The 20,174-nt window shown below is 38.5% G+C and overlaps 1 protein-coding gene across 1 annotated transcript in view; it reads right to left on the bottom strand.

Moving 5' to 3' along the window:
• Positions 1 to 19,859, bottom strand: part of LOC141337896 (NACHT, LRR and PYD domains-containing protein 3-like) — a 74,772-nt gene extending 54,913 nt beyond the window's left edge. The window contains exons 1-10 of the mRNA XM_073843473.1: positions 19,727 to 19,859; positions 15,333 to 15,437; positions 15,044 to 15,134; positions 14,575 to 14,770; positions 12,655 to 14,482; positions 11,929 to 12,099; positions 11,829 to 11,832; positions 8,765 to 8,806; positions 1,999 to 2,165; positions 1,517 to 1,687 (exon numbers count right to left, since the gene is read on the bottom strand). Of these exons, the coding sequence (XP_073699574.1) occupies positions 1,517 to 1,687; positions 1,999 to 2,165; positions 8,765 to 8,806; positions 11,829 to 11,832; positions 11,929 to 12,099; positions 12,655 to 14,482; positions 14,575 to 14,770; positions 15,044 to 15,134; positions 15,333 to 15,437; positions 19,727 to 19,785 (2,834 nt within the window). The 5' untranslated portion in view covers positions 19,786 to 19,859. The remainder of the gene's footprint in view (positions 1 to 1,516; positions 1,688 to 1,998; positions 2,166 to 8,764; positions 8,807 to 11,828; positions 11,833 to 11,928; positions 12,100 to 12,654; positions 14,483 to 14,574; positions 14,771 to 15,043; positions 15,135 to 15,332; positions 15,438 to 19,726) is intronic.
• Positions 19,860 to 20,174: the final 315 nt, after the last annotated feature.

Below are 20,174 nucleotides of genomic sequence, written 5' to 3' on the forward strand. Positions count from 1 at the left end.
GAGGTGGCGGGACTGGAGCAGCAGGGAGGGTGGGTGGGAACAGTTCATGCATGAGCTCCGTGACCAGAACCAGGCAGACAGGAATCTCAGGACGACTGGATGGAACCAGCAGAGGCTCTGGAAGACTGGGCGGAACCAGCGGAGGCTCTGGAAGGCCGGGCGGGACCAGCGGAGACTCTGGAAGGCAGGGCTGAACCAGCGGAGGCTCTGGAAGGCAGGGCTGAACCAGCGGAGGCTCTGGAAGGCCGGGCTGAACCAGTGGAGGCTCTGGAAGGCTCTCTTGAGGAGAGGGCTCTGGACGGCGCTCTTGAGGAGCGGGCTCTGGAGAACTGGACGACCCCAGCGGAGACTCTGGAGGGCTGGGCGTCTCCAGCGGAGACTCTGGAAGAGCAGGCTCTAGGCGAGCGGTCACAGGAGGGCGCTCTGGCGGCGGAGACTCTGGAAGGCTGGGCGGAACCAGCGGAGACTGTGAGAAGGCGGTTGCCATCTTGTGCTGTGGCTCTACCTCACCCACTGTAAATGGAGAGCCACACAACAAAAGAGCCAGATCCATGTAGTGATGCAGAGTCCAGTCAGGTTCAAAATTTGGCATGTTGGAAGCCAATGGCTCCGAGAGTCCTCCACGAAAAAAAATCATGAGGCACGTCTCATCCATCAAAGACAGATTTGCCAAATCAATGAAAGCCATGACATAATCCTCAATTGTCTGCTCACCCTGCTTGAGAAGCATGATCTGCACCGTTGGATTCATGCTGGAACCGGATGACACCATAAAGCCGCTGGATCCTTGTGTCGGCGAAGTCTTCTGTACCGAGGGAGTCAGACTGAGATGTGCGGATCCATTCGCAGCATTTATTCCAAACAAACAAACAAACACAAAGGGGCAGGCAGAAATCGTGGTCAAAACAGGCAGAAAGGTCGGGGCTGGCAGCGAGAATCAAAACACGGGAAGGAGTCCAGGAATCAAAAACACAGGAAATCAAACACGGGAATAAACGCTCGGAAATAATGACCAGAAGGAACAATATGACTTCGCCAGGTGGCTGTGTGTGTGAGTGGCTTAAATGCAGTCAGTGTAATGAGGTGCAGCTGTGAGCGGTAATCAGTAAAGTGAGAGCAGGTGAATGCAGTGATTAGTGCAGTGGCTTGTGGGGAATGAAGTCCATGAAGTGTGGTGCAAGAGTTCATGATGACAGGATAGACCAGATACGTGACACTTATCTTTAAAAGTGTAGTTTTTTAAATCACTGTAGAATTTCCATATCTCTGTGTGTGAAACTATTAATCATTCTTTTACATTCAAACTTTTTGTGAAAAAACATTTCGTGGGGAACAAACAAAAGTGTAGCACTAAATCTGGTAAAATGTTACACATTGCTACTTGCATTGTGGCTAATAAACAATATATTTCTATTACAATATATACTATAAAACTGTTCTGACACAAATATTATCAACTACAATAACACTACTATAAAAAGTATTGTAAGATTTGAACTAAAGCAGCAATACTCACATCAGTGTGTTGAGTTGACAGTGTTTATCCTCCAGTAGAGCAGAGATCTGATTCACTCGTGTCTCTCTTAGTTTATGTTCACTCAGATTCAGCTCTCTCAGGAATAACGGGTTTTTACCCACAATTCCAGTCACATACTGACAGCCTTCACCTGCAGCAGGACCCAAAAAACTGCAGAAGAGAAGATGAAGCAAGCAAGATCAAATTAGTTCTGATTTAAACGTCCACTGCATTACAAAAATCATTACAAAAAAAAACTTTATTATTCTAAAACGAGATCTAACAATTGCAAACATTTTCTTTAAACATTTAAATACACAAATATTTGAAAACAAATTCTAATTGTCACAGTTATTTGAAAGAAACTAGAGGGACACTCAGTCCGAAAGGTTTTATTAATTATTGTATAGCTAAAAAATAAAAATTCACATAATTTACAGTATTTCTGTAACATAATTTATTAATATTTGATCAGGTCTCACCTCAGTGTCTTGAGTTGACAGTTTGGATCCTGTAGTAAATGATCGAGCTCCTCCACTCCTGATTGTCCAGGATCATTTCCTGTGAGATCCAGCTCTATCAGGTGTGAAGGGTTTGATCTCAGAGCTGAAGCCAGAGCTTTATAACCTTCTTCAGTGATACTGCAGTTTGAAAGCCTAGAACCAGAATGAAAATGTCACATTCAGATCATTAATCAGTTATTCTAGAAATGACCTGAACAATGAAAATCACTAAACACAATTATATTTTAATCCATATTCAAGTGAACTAAAACTTAGTTGTAAAGCAAAATCTGAATCAATTCAAACAAAAAAAAGAGAACTTTCAATTGTTAGATTTCAATTCACTTTAGTATCTCCAGCTTATTGTCACTTTCAAGCTTTAACCTTCTGATGCTCCTCATTTGTGAGGTACACTTGTGGTCTTTATGGGCAAAATCGACTGAACATCTGAAAATGTAACTTTTTCTTTCCGGTAAAATCAATGTAATATATTTTTATTCTATTTAGTACTGTGCAAAAGTCTTAAGCCACTAGTATTTTGGCTAAAAATAGTTTTAAGTCAGTAATTTCTATCGCTTGCTGTAGTGTGTCAGTAGGAAGTATCAGTTTATAATTCCAAATGATAAATTTGCCATTAATTGTAATAATCCAGTGAGATTTTAGTTTGCACAAGGAGTCAGACAACAGCTAGTGCTCCACACAGAGATCTGATCTCATCATCATCAGTCCGTCTGGAATGACATGAAGAAACTGAACAAACTGAGACAGACTAAATCCAGAAGAACTGCGGCAATGTGTCAAAGATGCTTCAAGAGAGGCTTAAATAAAGGATAAAAAATTTCAGTAAAATAACAATAACAGCAATTCACTGACTGAGTAATAGTAAAGACAAATTTCCACTTGTGGACAATAGTGGTGCAACGGATCACAAAGCTCACGGTTCGGATCACATCACGGATTTTGAGTCACGGATTGGATCATTTTTCGGATCAGCAAAAAACAAACAAAACAAAAAAAGTTGTTTTTTAATAATTTCTGAATGCTTTAAGTACTTCTAATCCATAGCAAAAACTACTAGCTGAACTAATAAAGTCAGTAACAAAACAAGAACAATTACACAAATGACAAGTGTAGATGAATACAACAAAGTTACTAATAAAATCAATAACACTAGTATTCAGGTGCAGAAATGTAATAATTAATTGTAAAATAACTAATGCTTCTCACTGCAGGTATTTATAGGATGCTGTCTCTTTATGGCCTAATGCACGTATCTAATACTGGCACGCATTTGGTATTCTATAGTCTTTGCACGCATCTTTCTCAGCTGTTTCAGTTCACTGAAGACATAAACGACTGTGTTTACCAGAATACAAAAAGGGGTATTTAAAAATAACTTTGTATGTATGTTAAGAGAAGTTTTGAAGAGGAATCAATCTGTGAATCACGCAGTCTAAATCGCGCGTCTGTGTCTCTCTCTCTCTCTCTCTCTCTCTCTCTCTCTCGCTCTCTCGCTCTCTCGCTCTCTCGCTCTCTCGCTCTCTCGCTCTCTCGCTCTCTCTCTCTCTCTCTCGCTCTCTCGCTCTCTCTCTCTGTGTGCGCGTGCTCGCTTGTGTGCAACAGCAAACATACATAAAAAACAACGCGCGTCTTCTCTTTTGCTGCAGCAATTTAAACAGTTTGAATGGCTAAATTGGCAAGACAAAACACGTGCAAATTATAAACTTTTTCTATGATGGTTAAACTTAACAGTTAATCCGCGAACCACATGCGTACCGAACCGTGGAGTCCGGTCCGTACGGATCACGGATCACCTACGATCCGTTGCACCCCTAGTGGACAATAAAGTGACTAAAACTAAACTAAACTAATAGATAGACTTAGCAATATCAAAAGGACTTAAATAATATGTGAATTCTTACTTTCAATAGTTTTTGCTCATTTAATTGATATATTCGAATCCAAAAATCCACTAATCGATTATTGCATTTCATCATCACGAGCTAACAGCTAGTGAATGTAAAAAAAACTAAAATAATTATATATATAAAATTACTACCGTGTCACAACTCTACATTTGTTTTTAATGTGTTAAATAAATAAATATTCTAAAGCTATTCCATTTTCAGTTTGATTACCTACATTAGGCCTATCCACTTACACAAAAGTCATCATGTTTTTAAACTGGAGCGGTTAGTTACCATGGAAACAAGCAGCAGCTCAGCCAACAAGCAGAGCAAATCTCTGTCTGTCACACTGCTTTAAGGTAAGTTTTGCCCCTAAAATTACATAATACATACCACTGTTTCTGACACTTTCTTACATGTAATAGACATGTTTAGTTAGTTATAGATTTTAGCTCTTATTTAATAAAATTTCCGCTTTTAATCACATTTTATAGTTTTGTAAATATTGCTGGCAATTTGTCAATGGATGAATGTTAGAAAACGAACATTATTTTTTATCGGTGAGGTCACTTAAGTTATTAGCTAAAACAATTACAAACATGTTTTGATCACGGTAAAAAATTAATTGATAAAAATTGTATTTCATGAGCGTCAGATGTAGCGTTAAGTTATTTATTAGTTATTTTAAGAAGCCTTTGATGTCCAAACATACTGTAAGTGACACTGTATGATGATTACTAAATTGGTATATTCTTCATATTGTTCTCTTTTCTACATTTCACCTAGGGCTGGGCCGATAAACGATATCATATCGAATCGCGATAAAATTTATGTTAATAACGATGATAGGCTCTAGACATTTTTTGCTCGATATGGATTAATCTAAGAGCCAATCACACAGTAGAAATATGCGACAACAGCCAATCAGCGTACAGCGTGCATGTGCACGTCAAAGTACAAAGTTCATTTCCTACCGCACTTTGCGAAGCAAACTTAACACCAGGACGACAAAAAAAAGAGAGAGGAAGCAGCGACGAAAGTGAAACTAACTTCGAGTTATTATCCAAAGATGTTGAAATTGTCGACAAAAAAGGTAGCACGAATTCCGTTATATAAGTGGTTTGGCTACCTGAAAAATGACTCTTAGCTCAGCTGAGAGTTTGGCGCGATTGTTAAAACTGAAACCTAAAGCAAAAAATGCACGCGCATTCAAAAGCAATTTTAATCCCCCCAATGCACGCAAATTAGGCTACATGACATATCTAGGCTGTTATTAGTATGTAGGCTATGATAGGTTGTGTATGTCTATAGCTCTATATCATGCTTGAAATATCCGTCTCTATTTGCACTTTGAATATTTAGAGAGTAGCCTACTTAGATTATGGCTGAATTGTCTGCACTTAATACGATTAAAAAAGAACTTGTCACGGTAATAAACGAGGTCTGGGTCCAAATGCAGGGAAGTGAGTATTTAATGAAAATAATGGCAAAACAAACCAAAAAGCCAACACGGCAAACTAAACATAAACTGAAACATAAACTGAGCAAAACATAAAACAAGGTCAAAGGCCAGGATCAAGAACATAAAATAAACACAAGACAGAAGACAATGTTACCACACCAAGTGTTGGAAGAGGGAAGATATATATAGTCCAGTGATGATCAGAAACAGCTGTGGAGGAAACGAGTAACAGGTGTGTCCAATTCAGGGAAGTGAGGTGTGTGAGGAAAGACAGCGACATCGTGTGGCGGAGGGAAAGGCTGCAGCCCAGAGTCATGACAGTACCCCCTCCCTACGGGACGGCTTCTAGACGTTCCCAAAGTCTGGAGGGAGGAGGTACGGAGGAAGGCAACTCAGGGAGAGGGATGGCGGGCCAGGCCCGTGTAGCGCAGCCGCCTCCGCGTCAGAAACAGAAAGCGCGGCCGCCTCAGCGTCAGGAAAAGAGAGCGGAGCCGCCTCCGTGTCAGGAACAGAGCGTGCAGCCGCCTCCGTGTCAGGAACAGAGCGCGCAGCCGCCTCCGTGTCAGGAACACAGCGCGCAGCCGCCTCCGCGTCAGGAACAGAGCGCGCAGCCGCCTCCGCGTCAGGAACAGAGAGCGCAGCCGCCTCCGCGTCAGGAACAGAGCGCGCAGCCGCCTCCGTGTCAGGAACAGAGCGCGCAGCCGCCTCCGTGTCAGGAACAGAGCGCGCAGCCGCCTCCGTGTCAGGAACAGAGCGCGCAGCCGCCTCCGTGTCAGGAACAGAGCGCGCAGCCGCCACCGCGTCAGGAACAGAGCGCGCAGCCGCCTCCGCGTCAGGAACAGAGCGCGCAGCCGCCTCCGCGTCAGGAACAGAGAGCGCAGCCGCCTCCGCGTCAGGAACAGAGAGCGCAGCCGCCTCCGCGTCAGGAACAGAGCGCGCAGCCGCCTCCGCGTCAGGAACAGAGCGCGCAGCCGCCTCCGTGTCAGGAACAGAGCGCGCAGCCGCCTCCGTGTCAGGAACAGAGCGCGCAGCCGCCTCCGTGTCAGGAACAGAGCGCGCAGCCGCCTCTGTGTCAGGAAAAGAGCGCGCAGCCTCCTCCGCGTCAGGAACAGAGAGCGCAGTTGCTTCCGTGCCAGGAACAGAGCGCGCTGCCGCCTCCGCATCAGGAACAGAGCGCGCTGCCGCCTCCGCGTCAGGAACAGAGCGCGCTGCCGCCTCCGCGTCAGGAATAGAGAGCGCAGCCGGCTCTGCGTCAGGAATAGAGAGCGCAGCCGGCTCTGCGTCAGGAATAGAGAGCGCAGCCGGCTCCGCGTCAGGAATAGAGAGCGCAGCCGGCTCCGCGTCAGGAACAGAGATCGTAGTCGCCTCCGCGTCAGGAACAGAGAGAGCGGTCACGGCCGCGTCAGGAACGTCACCAGCGGTCGCCGCCACATCAGGAACAGATTGAGCGGACGCCCTCCCTCGAAAAAACGCCTCCGCCCTCGCCATAAAGTAGGGCCGCGTCCGCGCCGCCTCAGTATTAAGGGCATCCATTGCTGCCAAACAGGCGTAGATGGTCTCAAAGCGAGCAGCTGACGCCGCCTCAAAAGACATCTCCCCCGCTGGACCCAATGCGGGTGGTAACATTCTGTCACGGTAATAAACGAGGTCTGGGTCCAAATGCAGGGAAGTGAGTATTTAATGAAAATAATGACAAAACAAACCAAAAAGCCAACACGGCAAACTAAACATAAACTGAAACATAAACTGAGCAAAACATAAAACAAGGTCAAAGGCCAGGATCAAGAACATAAAATAAACACAAGACAGAAGACAATGTTACCACACCAAGTGTTGGAAGAGGGAAGATATATATAGTCCAGTGATGATCAGAAACAGCTGTGGAGGAAACGAGTAACAGGTGTGTCCAATTCAGGGAAGTGAGGTGTGTGAGGAAAGACAGCGACATCGTGTGGCGGAGGGAAAGGCTGCAGCCCAGAGTCATGACAGAACTGTGTCGTAATTTTTTGTTATTTATACTGTAGATTGTTTCAAAATGCAGTGGTTGCCTCTAATTTAAATAGCTCAACCTATAATAGAGAAAATAAACAATTGTGTTAATAATAATAATAATAAATAAATAAATAAATAAATAAATAATTGTGTTACAAATTATGTTTTTACAATAATTTTATGTTTACATTTTGTACATTTACTCTCATTTACCATACTCTGTCACAACTTTTATTTTTTATTTTTTTATTTTAGTAAGTTGTTTTAATTTTTAAGGCCAAATCTGTAATCTGTTTTTGTTAATAAACTATACTTTAAATGTAATTTAATGAACCCTTTCATTTTTGTGGCTTTAGTCATTGTTGGGATACTATTTTAAAGCTGGCAACATCAACAGCTTATATCGAAATATATATCGTTATCGTTCAATATGGGGAAAAAAATATCGAGATTACATTTTTACCATATCGCCCAGCCCTAATTTCACCTATATTCTAGTTTGTTTATTTCTAATAAACCTTGTATATTACATACTGTTGTCTCTGTGACAAATTGTTTATGTTCTTAAAGGAACACTCCACTTTTTTTAGAAATAGGCTCATTCTCCGAGTTAATAAGTTGATTTTTACCGTTTTGAAATCTATTCAGCCGTTCTCCTGTTCTGGCGATATCAGTTTTAGCATAGCTTAGCATAGATCATTGAATCCTATGAGACCAATAGCATCGCGTTCAAAAATGACCAACGAGTTTCCATATTTGTTACATTTAAAACTTGACTCTTCTGTAGTTATATCGTGTACTAAGACCGGCGGAAATGTAAAGCTGCGAGTTTCTAGGCTGATAAGATTAGGAACTACACTTCCATTCCGGCGTAATAGTCAAGGAAGTTTGCTGCCGTAACATGGCCGAAGCAGGCGGAGTATTATCAGAAATGAGTTCCCAGCTAGTTTAGCATTTGCACATGTGCTGCGTGGTATTACTGCTCCTGCTTCAGCCTTATTACGGCAGCAAACTTCCTTGACTATTACGGCAAAATGGGAGTGTAGTTCCTAATCTTATCAGCCTAGAAAATTGAAGCTTTGCATTTCCACCGGTCTTAGTACACGATATAACTACAGAAAAGTCAAGTTTTAAATAGGACAAATATCGAAACTCGTTGGTCATTTTTGAACGCGATGCTATTGGTCTAATAGGATTCAATGATCTATGCTAAGCTATGCTAAAAGTGATATCGCCAGAACAGGAGAACGGCTGAATGGATTTCAAAATGGTAAAACTCAACTTATTTATGCTGCCTTCATGTGCTATCATAATTATGGTAAATACCAAAATCCGACATCTAAATTGCACATGAACACCCACTCATGTTGTAATTTCCACTGGAAAGCTCGAAATTTTTTATGATACCCGAGTTGCCGAGATGGGATAAACTTTGACCTTTCAACATGGCGGACAGCAACGAAACTATACTGAATGATAAGCATTGCATGATGTTAAAAGTTATCTGCTGTTTAGTTGGTTAGTTTGTAGCCCCCATAATGCTGGGGCATAAAGGATTTTAATAACGTCACTATTTAAACGTAGTGTTGTCTTTAAAAATACCGTTAAGAGAAAATGCTAGCTCGTCGTGGCTCGCCTCCAGTAGGGTGCTGTGCGGTACAGTGTTCTGAAGGAGGCAATTTTCTCATGTTATTTTATTCGGTCTGTTTTACCAAAGTAGCCTGTGATGACAAATTGCGAGTCCGCCATGTTTCTCTTCACTACGACATCAAAAGCACCTGAACACGACACACTGGTAATTTCCACTTCACAAGTGGAAAGCATCATCTTTCCCATATCACATGAAGGCAACATTACTCAGGGGGAGTTGGAGAATGAGCCTATTTCCAAAAAAAGTGGAGTGTTCCTTTAAGGTTAGATTCTTCATTGCTGATGGCAGTGCTGCAAAGTTGGTGCATCAAACATACACTACCGTTTATTAATAAAAAAAAAATAAAAAAAATATATATATAAATATAATCATATAAAGATAAAGATCATATAAAGATATATAATTATATATCAACTAAATATCCAGCATTTTTTCACCTGGTATGTATATGTAATGAGAAAACAAGTTTATATAAAAAAAATACTGAGCACTGTGAATATAAGAGACTTGTGTTGTATTTATAACAATCATTGTAGATGTTTAAATTGCATTTCAGGGCAGTTTATGAAGACAGATAAACAAAAGATGCTGTGTCAATCTGGACATAACTTCCAGATCCACACCAGACTTATACCAGACTCATATGGATTGCTCTCTACTATTTGTTCTCAGTGTTTGGTGCATGCAGATATTACTCAGCAACAGGAACACAAATATTGCAAGAATAGGGAATGTGCCTTATTTAGGATAAATATGTTAATTGCTCTAAAGCATTAAATTATTATTTTTTGTTTTGTTTTGTTCTTTAAACCACTACTAAACCCAAACCCTAGTCCTACCTTTTTTTGCTGTATTGATTACCTTTTGTATAATCATAGTTAAAACTATGTTTTGTAGCAAAACCATTGTTAGTTTGTGGTTACCATAGAATTGCTACAATGACCTTTTTTATGTTCGTAACTTACCCTCTGTACTAGAGTCATATAATTCAGTGGGTCACAGAATTCAGCAACTGAATGAATGTTTTCTAACTAACTCATTAAGACCCACTGGCACAACAATGTAACCTGCAGTGAAACCACTGAAAAGTCGCTAACATACATTTTTCAAAATCAGGTATGCCAGTATTATTAAATATTATTTATTGAAAAAAATAATAACCATTATGAAACATTAAACACGTTCTAAATTGGATGTCATATACCTGTAATTTGTGTTAAAAATACCTAAAAATATGAGCAATAGTTTTAGTGCAAAAACGTAATAAGATTGCAATTATGATTATCATAAATGCTATAAAATAATTTGTAACTAGTTGAAATTAAATGCTTTACATTTTGCAACAAAACAATTCTTTGTTAATATGCTCATATTCAAATTTTCCAGTCATTACGTAATTTTCATATGTTATACTTTATTTGAAACCATTTTGGTTTATCTTTGTGCATTTGTCTTGTTTGGGTGTCATATTTTTATATTTTGTGAATTAATATGATAAGTGACAAAATTTGTGTGTAGTATCAGTTATTAGGCGTACATATCTTAATAGGCTTATAAAATCTACGATATCACCAACGGTACTAGTAAGGTGAAAAACTAAAAAAAAGTGCTGGTATTAAAATAAAAATTTAATATGGCATTTTAAGTACCAGTTTGGACATGGTAAGTACATTTTTAAAACAAAGACGTGATAAAAATGTTAAAACGTTTTTACAATGTTGTGAAAAAATTTATTTATAACTTTTAAAAAACCCAACATTTGTCGTATTAAATATGTCAGAAAAAAAAACATTATCACAATATTTTCACAACGTGAAAAAAAGAAAAAAGTTTTTACAACATTATTGTGTTTGTTGAGTGCTTACTTACTCTTAGGTTTCCAGTCTAGACTTCAAGAGAAAATCCCTGAAAAATTACTGATAAAATGTGCTGTAACGCAAAAATAATAATAGCCTGGAAACATTATATCTTAGCTTTTAATATCCAAATATTTAATATCCAATTATGTATACAAATAGATGCATCACCATATATACAAATAAACCAAATGTATGTTGAGTTATCCGTAGCTTAAACATAGCCAAATACATTCAGTAAATGATGTAGCACAACACGTAGGCTTAGGACAGTGTCAATAACAGACCAAATCAGAGAAAAAACACTCTGGCAAGAATAAATATAAAAGTATCTCTATGCACAATAGTGATTCGCGGATGGCAGTTATATCCGCGGGTCGGGTGGGTCTTTTAATAAAAAAATGCATTCTGATTATTTGCGGGTGGATGGGATAAATCAATAATGATTCTAATTTTAACTACATTTTCTAAAACATGAACGTGTTTTAAATACTTTTTGCATCTGGCAGATGGTTTCATTTGTGTGAGCGTGTTTGCCTGTTCGAGAAGTTTTTGGTGACAGAAACGGTGACATTCCATATAAAGTTTCCGATGTAGACACGGTGTAACACAGAGAAAACCCCACCAATTTCGTCAGAGATTGCAGAGAGTTGCATCCAGATGTCAGTTAACGTTGTTCTTTTCTGCGTGGATTTGGCTTAAAATCATGAGTAATTAGACGTATATGTGTGCAGCAATGTGTAGATCAGCTGAATCAATCTGCTGTTAAAAATGAACCATCCATTTATCATTTCATTATGCAAAACCAAGAATTACAATAAGTGTAATATGATGATAGGGTACGGTTATCTAAATCAGAGAAAAATATAGGTGCGGGTGGGTGGCGATCTGATAATTTATTTGAAGCTGTGGATTCGGGTGACGATTGAGCCCATCCGCACATCTCTAATGCACAACATACAGACTTGTTCATTATGCAAGTCTGTTTTTCACCTTATGCTTTTGTTGAACTCAATTTTGGTCTATTGTCACACAACTTACCTCAGTATCTCCAAATGACACTTCATATTTCCCAGTCCAGTGCAAAGCAGCTTCACTCCTGAATCCTGCAGATTATTATTGCTCATGTTCAGCTCTTTCAGACTGGTATCTGATCCAAGAACTGTAGCCAGAGCTGAACAGCTCTTGTCTGTTAAGCCACAATCATTTAACCTATGACGAAAATAAGATTACAGAATATTAGATTAAATACATTTGCTAAATACAAATAATAATAAATAATAGTCAATATACGGCTTTAATAACAATGATTTATACATTTGAAAGTGTTAGTTCTATGGCTTCAAGGAAAAGCATTACTAAGTGAATACTGATTAAACACCTTAACTATTATGATCATGTGCTCAACGTTGGCTGTAAAACTTGTGTTAAAACACAATACTGTTTACAGAGTGCTCACAAAAATATGCACAGGAATGTTTGAGCAGCTGTCTATCAGCGGGTACCACACTGACCCAGTATTTGGTACTACTAGTACTGCAGAAAGACTGGAATTATACATTAAAATAAACCACAATCACTAGTTAGCTGACTATCTGTTGACATTTACTGCACACATTTGAGTGGACATTTGATGGACTAACCATCATCATTCAAAATACTTTCTTGAGAACAAAAAAGGAGAACAAAACATTTCTCAAGTAAAGAAAAACTCTAGATTTTTTTTTATAATTTTCCAGAACAACAAGATTTTTCTTGACAACTTACAGAGCTCTTTTGGAGGTTTTGATGACTGCCGATAATCTAATGAGACACTCGTCTGATTTCTTGAATTTCTGAAGCTCAAACTCCTCCAGCTCCTCCTCTGATGTCAACAACACAAAGACCAAAGCAGACCACTGGGCAGGTGAAAGATCAGCAGATGAGAGACTTCCTTTGCTAAGGTGGATCTGAATGTCTTTCACCAGAGTTTGGTCGTTCAGTTCATTCAGACAGTAGAACAGATTGATGGATCTCTCTGGTGACAGATTAGCTTCTAATTTCTGCTTGATGTACTGAACTATTTCCTTTTTGATCTGGTCATTTTCATCTTCCTGCGTCAACAGACCCTGTAAGAGTCGCTGATTGGACTGGAGAGACAAACCAAGAAGGAATCGAAGAAAAAGATCCAGGTGTCCATTATCACTCTCTAGTGCCTTGTCCACTGCAGTCTTGAGCAAATTAATCATGGTTTCACTTTTGTTTTCCTGTTCTGTAGACTCATGAACAAATATACTCCTCTTCTTTATGTCTAGAAACAGATGTGCATAAAGAGCTGCAATAAACTCTTGAATGCTCAAGTGAACAAAGCAGTACATGGTACCAAGAACAATCCCAGTTTCCTCCTTAAAGATCTGGGTACACATGCCTGAATACACTGATGCCTTATAGACATCAATACCACAGGCTTCCAGATCTGTGTCATAGAAGATCACATTGTTTCTTTCCAGCTGATGAAATGCCAGTTTCCCCAGTGAAAATATGGCATCTTTATCCCAGAAAACATCTGGTGTATATTCTCTATCATACTTTCGTCTGCTCTGCTGGATCTGAAATCTGAGAAAGTGTGTGTACATTTGTGTCAGAGTCTTGGGAGTGTCTTCAGTATTTGACTCCTGCAGTGTTTTGGAGACATCATCAACCTGATTGTTTTTCATAACATTTTTTCTTTTCGCCTCTAAAATGTTCTGAAGAACAGTGGCTGAAATCCAGCAGAAGACTGGGATGTGGCACATGATAAAGAGACTCTTTGATTGTTTAACATGAACGAGGATTTCTTTGGCCAGATTCTCATCCGTGATTCTTTTTCTGAAGTACTTCTCCTTTTGTGCATCATTGAATCCTCGTATCTCTGTCAGCCGGTCGATACAGTCAGGAGGAATCTTACTGGCAGCTGCTGGTCTGGTGGTGATCCAGATGAGAGCAGAAGGAAGCAGATTTCCCTTGATGAGGTTTGTCAGAAGAACATCCAGAGAGACTGGTGAAGATACATCATGTAACGTCTCATTATCCTTAAAGTTTACAGGAAGTCGACATTCATCCAAACCATCAAGAATGAACAGTACTTTTTGGTTCCTTCTTGTAAGGTTCAGATTTTTTGTCTCTGGGAAAAACTGAGTTATAAGGTCCATCAAACTTAGTTTTTCTTTCTCCTTTAAGTTCATCTCTCTGAATGGAAGAGGAAATATGAAGCTGATATCTTGGTTTTCTTTTCCTTCGGCCCAATCCAGAACAAACTTTTGCACAGAGACTGATTTTCCGATACCAGCAACTCCTTTTGTCAGTACAGTTCTGATCTGCTTGTCTTGTTTAGGTGCTTCAAACAAATTTGTGCACTCAACCTGTATTTCTTGTGATTCATGACGTCTGGAAGCAACTTCAATCTGTCTTACCTCATGTTCAGTATTGACCTGTTCACTACAACCCTGAGTGATATAGAGATCTGTGTAGATGTTATTCAGAAGAGTAGAGTCACCTTGCTTTGCAATTCCTTCAAACACACACTGATATTTCTTCTTTAAGCTACATTTTAGCTGATGAATGAAGAACAGCTCATCTAAACAGAAACAAAAATACAAAATATTGTAATTATATTTTCTCTGCTACATTCATAAGTGACAGTCTGACAGATGATCATGAGTCTCTTACCTTCTAGAGTATCAGCAGCTTCATCTTGCTTCATCTCTCTCAGGAAGTAGAGCGTGAGATCAAGAGCTGCTTCTTTGATACTGCATCTGTTCTCATTAAAATCCTTCACAAAGTATTGCAAGTCCTCTTTTTGTAATATTTTCTTAAATTTGTCCAGTTCTTTCTTTAGAAATGTGATTATTTTGCTCTCAAGATCCTACAAAAATGAATGAATGAAAAAAAAAATATTTATCCATATTTGGTAAAAACTACTATATTTATTTAACAATTAAAAATACCTGTAAAAAATAATTGGAGACAAACGTTAATTATCTGTCAGTATTATTAATACATTCTTATGTTATGGGTTCTTAAAAAGAAAAAAGTAATGGTCAATAAGAATTAAAAATAACATTTCTCTCACACTCTTATTCAATAACATATTTGTTTGTCATGATTATCAATTAATTATGAGGATGTGTGTTATTGCCTGGAAGATCTGTAGGAAACTGTTTGTAAAGTCCTTGTGTTTCCTGTTAGTCTGGAAATCTGGATCTAAATTTTCATTCTGAAGTCTGCTGCTGAATAAAATAAATTAAATTACTGCATTTCTGGTAAAAATATGACTAAAATCTCTAATATTTATTTACTTAAATCTCAAAGTATTTATAAAACAATACTTTGATACATTTATGAACTAAAATTGTATGATAATTATTCACTGATACACTTTCTGACACAGTCTATGTGTAAAGAAAAATAAGAAACACATCAAATACCTTTTGGTTAGTGATGCTGTTTCTTCACTGAAGTTTGGTACGTAACCCTTTGAGTGGTCACTCTTCACAGACACAGAGCTGGACACATGTGAGTCTGATCTTACACTAATGACACAGAGAGAAAAGAAACTTTACTACAGGAGATTCATCTGTGTTTTATATTGGCTCTCATTCTCTCTAGTCCTTCACAGAAACACTTGCAGAGTTTGAAAGATAGCTGTCATTCTTGTTTACAGACTCACATGTTTAAACAACTTCTGATCTAACTGAAGAGAACATTTTCTTTTTTGACTTAAATAGAGAGAAGAAATGTCAGCGCTACACAGTTCTGTTAGCATACTTCAATAGAAGGGACCACTATTTTAAAAGTTAAAAACTTTGGTGTAACAATAACAGTAATAAATGTCATCATAATAATTACTGTATCTGTTTAATCCAGATCTAAGCTGAACGTTTCACAGTGGTAAACTTTCTTTTTGCAATTGTCTAACCTTTTGTTTGGAAGCCCGTTTTCCGAGAAAATATGAGTAAGTAAATCATAGAGCCAAAGTCACTGTAAAACATGAAATGACCCACATACACTTCTAATGTGTCCCTCCCATTATAGCAGAGGTAGCAAATACCAACTAATCAAAATAAAATTAATCTACATCATACTTCAAGACCATCTAAACCTGTCATCTAAAACAAACAATGGTGATTTACAGTCAAGCAGGATCTTTTTTATTTGGGACACTACTTTACATTGTATTAAAAGCTCTACAAGCAAGAGTTCATCTTTAGTAAAAGGTTGAAGCGCTGGTCGAAACAGCAGCATAATGGACTGAAGGCATCCTGTATAACAATGCCATTCTGTACAATACTGTTTACTTAAGGAAAATAATGTGTTTGACTTGAAGTGGTGCTGCACAGACTGATGCATGTTTAATATCAAAGTACCGCTAGAGCTATAGAAAATAATGTTTGTCGAACACACTCAAACACCAGGGGCCTCATGTATCAACGCTGCGTACGCACAAAAACTTTGCGTACGCCAGATTTCACGCTCACGTTTGGATTTACTAACGATGAAATTAACGTGAGAATGTGCGTTGATCCACGCCAACTCCATGTCTGGCGTACGTGTATTTTTTGTGCGTGTGTTTGTTTTATGTCCCTTGGCGACTCCTAGAGGCAATTATTTTAAATTGCACACTACAAAGTATCGCACCAACACATGTGGAAAACATTGCTATTAATTTATAATTGATAAAATGGGTTAATTGAGACAATATTTTTCTACCATTTATGTGATTTAGAACATATAAAAGCATTTGCAAATGTATACATCCCTTAGTCTATGGCAATGGCAGTGTTGGCCTTATTGGAGGACCGAAGGGAACGCGTTTTTAGGGATCACGGTGATTTTCTGGCCCACGATGATGACTGGCTTATAAGCTGTTTCAGATCTCCAAGAGCTCCTCTTGGAGCTCTGTGCTGAGTTGGGTCCAAATTTGGAGACAGCGAGGAGCCACGCATTACCCGTTCCCTTACAGGTGCTGATAACGCTCGGTTTCCTGGCAAATGGTTCTTTCCCAAGAGAACTGGCAGACCGCTCTGGGTTAAGCCAGTCGTCTTTGAGCCGTGCAATGCCAGATGTATGGGACGGGATCATCCGCATGTCTAGCAGGTATATAAGATTTCCATACCATGCAGTTGACCAGCCAAACAAAGCGCAATTAGCAGCGATCCCCGGTTTTCCTAATGTAACCGCAAGCGATCGAAGACCAATTTGGATACGTGAATCGGAAACAGCCAAGTTTTACTTTTTTTAATTTTATTGAGCGTAATTATTTATCAGGAGACCGCTGTTATCCATTAAGGACGTGGCTGTTAACCCCCCTCAACAACCCACAAACTGACCAAGAGCGCAGATACAATGATGCCCATTCTCGCACTTGTAGCGGGCGATTGGGCAAATGAAATTCCGCTGGCACAGACCTTTTGAGGGGCATGTGCTGAAACTGAAAAAAGGGCACCCCCCAACCTCTCCACCACCAAAAAAAAAAAAAAAAAACACACACACACAATAATATTCTTATATTATATTTAATAAGTATTAATAACTTTTATACAGATAATACATACATATAGAGGGGATCTTATGTAAATATCTTATATCTTATGTAAACTAATTAAAACAACACTGTGATCCACTGGGATGTCCCTCTCAATGGCTATATAGGCTATATAATATGATGAAATGTTAATAAATTACATCATGTAATTTACAAGTATCAGCAAATTCAGCAGATAGCCATAAAATCAAAATAGAAATTTCTTATAATATATTTTACCTAGCTGACAAGGATCACTCGGTTGCTTTGTGTCAAACTAAATCACATTATGTCAACATCACACCGTGTGGTGATGCATTATATGAACCTTTATAGACATAGGCCTACTTTAAGACAACGTTGTACTTATTCAAACAACAATATATTTTACCATTACAAGACAAAGACGTTCATCTGCTTCCGCTCTACGACTGACTGATGCGCTGAAACGTAAGTCGCCGCTGTTCTCCTCTTACCTGCACCTTTACATCGGACCATTTCTTTTTTAATTTGTTCACAGTGCGATGTTCAGACCCCCCTGCGTTAACCGCGTTAGCTAAACTCTCCCACTCTATTTTTTCTATTTATTTTTTTTACAAGCTTGCAAATAACAGTTTTTCTCCGGTTTACCTCCGGTAGGAGCACCTTCAATTCACATTCTGTTAAGTTTCTCTTGCTTGCTTTTTCGTTTGGTTTTGCCAAAGTGGAGTCATTACCATATTAATATGGGGGAGGAGGCAGGGAGGGGTTTTGCGCTCGTGCATGTGCGCTCAAATTCACGTTAATTCAGATGTACAAAGAGATTATGCGTGGAATTCCGCGTACGCAGTGTTTCGTACATCTGATTTTTTTACTGCGTACGCACATTTACAGCTTTGTACGTACGCAATGTTTTAGTATTAATTCAACGCAAGTCTTTGTACATGAGGCCCCAGGTGTGTACAGTGTGACTTATGTTGTGCATATAACGTGCTACAAAAAAAAATCAGTCTGTGTGATGAATAAATATACCACAGTAGCAAGCTTGCATGTGTTCAAGCCCGTTTACAAACCTGTTGGCCAACAAAGTGAACTTTTAATGACATTTTTTATACAAATTTGTTTCATAACATCACTCGAGTGTTTGAAGAACTTCCTTTTGAGATCTGATGTGGTTTATGTCACAAATGCGGTAAAATCATTCTTTTATAGTATTCTATACAGTCAAAAATATTAGCATTGCCTTATAAATATACTTTATTGGTCACTTTATTTTAAGGTGCAATTCTTGCTATTAATTAACTATTTTCAATTTTGCCTTTAACTCCTAATTACTGCTTAGTAAGGTAGTTTATGTATTGAGTACGATTAGGGATGTAGAACATTGGTCTGACAGAATATGTGCTTTAGAAATACTAATGAATAGCCAATATGCTAGTAATATGAATGCTTTTGAGCAATTAGTTAATAGTGAGAATGGGTTCCTAAAAATACCCAACACAGCTTGAAGAACAGAGATAAACCATTTAGTCGCAATCGTATGTTGATTGTCTTGATGTTTCCTTTTTTTTAGTGACAGCAAGACTTTGTCTATGTTAGGGATTTCCTATAACATCATAAAGCATATTTGCTTTCATGTGTGCACTCACTAACGCTCACAAAACCTTATTTTGAATCAAAACAGGAAAATAATAATTTTTTTTCCTTTTTTTTTAAATCTCAGTAGATGCATATGATTTCCTTACAAAAATTAAGAAATTACTGTTAAATATTTTAATTTATAATACTTTATTATAGATCCTCAGACCTTTCTAAACACTATCCCCCGGTTTCACAGACAAGGCTTAAGCCTAGTCCTAGACTAAAATGTAAGTCTGAGATGTTCCAACTGAAATAAAATTGCACTGATTGATCTTAAAATACATCAGTGTCTTTGTTTTGTATCAAGATGCACACCAGTAGTGTTTTTTTCTAAGCATGTTTATAAAAATGACTTAAATGTCCTAATTGAACTATGGCCTAATCCTGGTTTATTCTAAGCCCTGTCTGTGAAACCGGGCCTATAACTCTAACTCTTATATAACACTTTAATTCTGGGGTTGTACAGGATTTATCATATATGATAAATCAAACATATTTAACTAGACTAAATATTCCCGTATATTAGACACTTAAGTTTCAAGATGTTTTTAACCTGTGAATCTAAAAACATAGGAAGTTCTAGTCTGTTGTGCAAAACATTTGACATGACAATGGTGAGAGAAAACAGTCCTTGTTGAAAAGTGTTCTTTCTTTCTCTGAAAACAGACTCAGTCTTACCTCTGTTTGTGTGAGAGACTCATCTCAGACGGAGAGTCCTTTCCTCGCTCCTCTGACATACTGCAGATAAACTGCCAGAGATCAGCACTGGGTTGAGAAAACTATCTGCTGTTCAGTTTGACCTGGAGATGATGATCCTTAATGAGATCAAGAAATATCTGGAGTTAGCAGCAACACAAAACACTAGATCAAATAAAGTCAGTTATGAACAAATGCATTGCCATGTAGAATAACCACATTCAGAAACACATTGGTTTTCAATAACCCCTTTTGGAAAACTTACTTGCAGTCTTGTCCACTAAGAAGAGCATTTATAAGTATTTGAAATGAAATCATTTTCTGTCCTTTAGGCCTGTAGTTTGTCAGCAATAATTCTCATATCTCTCAGACAGATTGGATTAAATACAAAAACAATGTCCGCGAGTGTTAAAATTAGTAGAGTCTGCGC

The sequence above is a fragment of the Garra rufa genome, chromosome 7 (genome assembly GCF_049309525.1).
Source record: "Garra rufa chromosome 7, GarRuf1.0, whole genome shotgun sequence".
Classification (NCBI taxonomy): domain Eukaryota; kingdom Metazoa; phylum Chordata; class Actinopteri; order Cypriniformes; family Cyprinidae; genus Garra; species Garra rufa.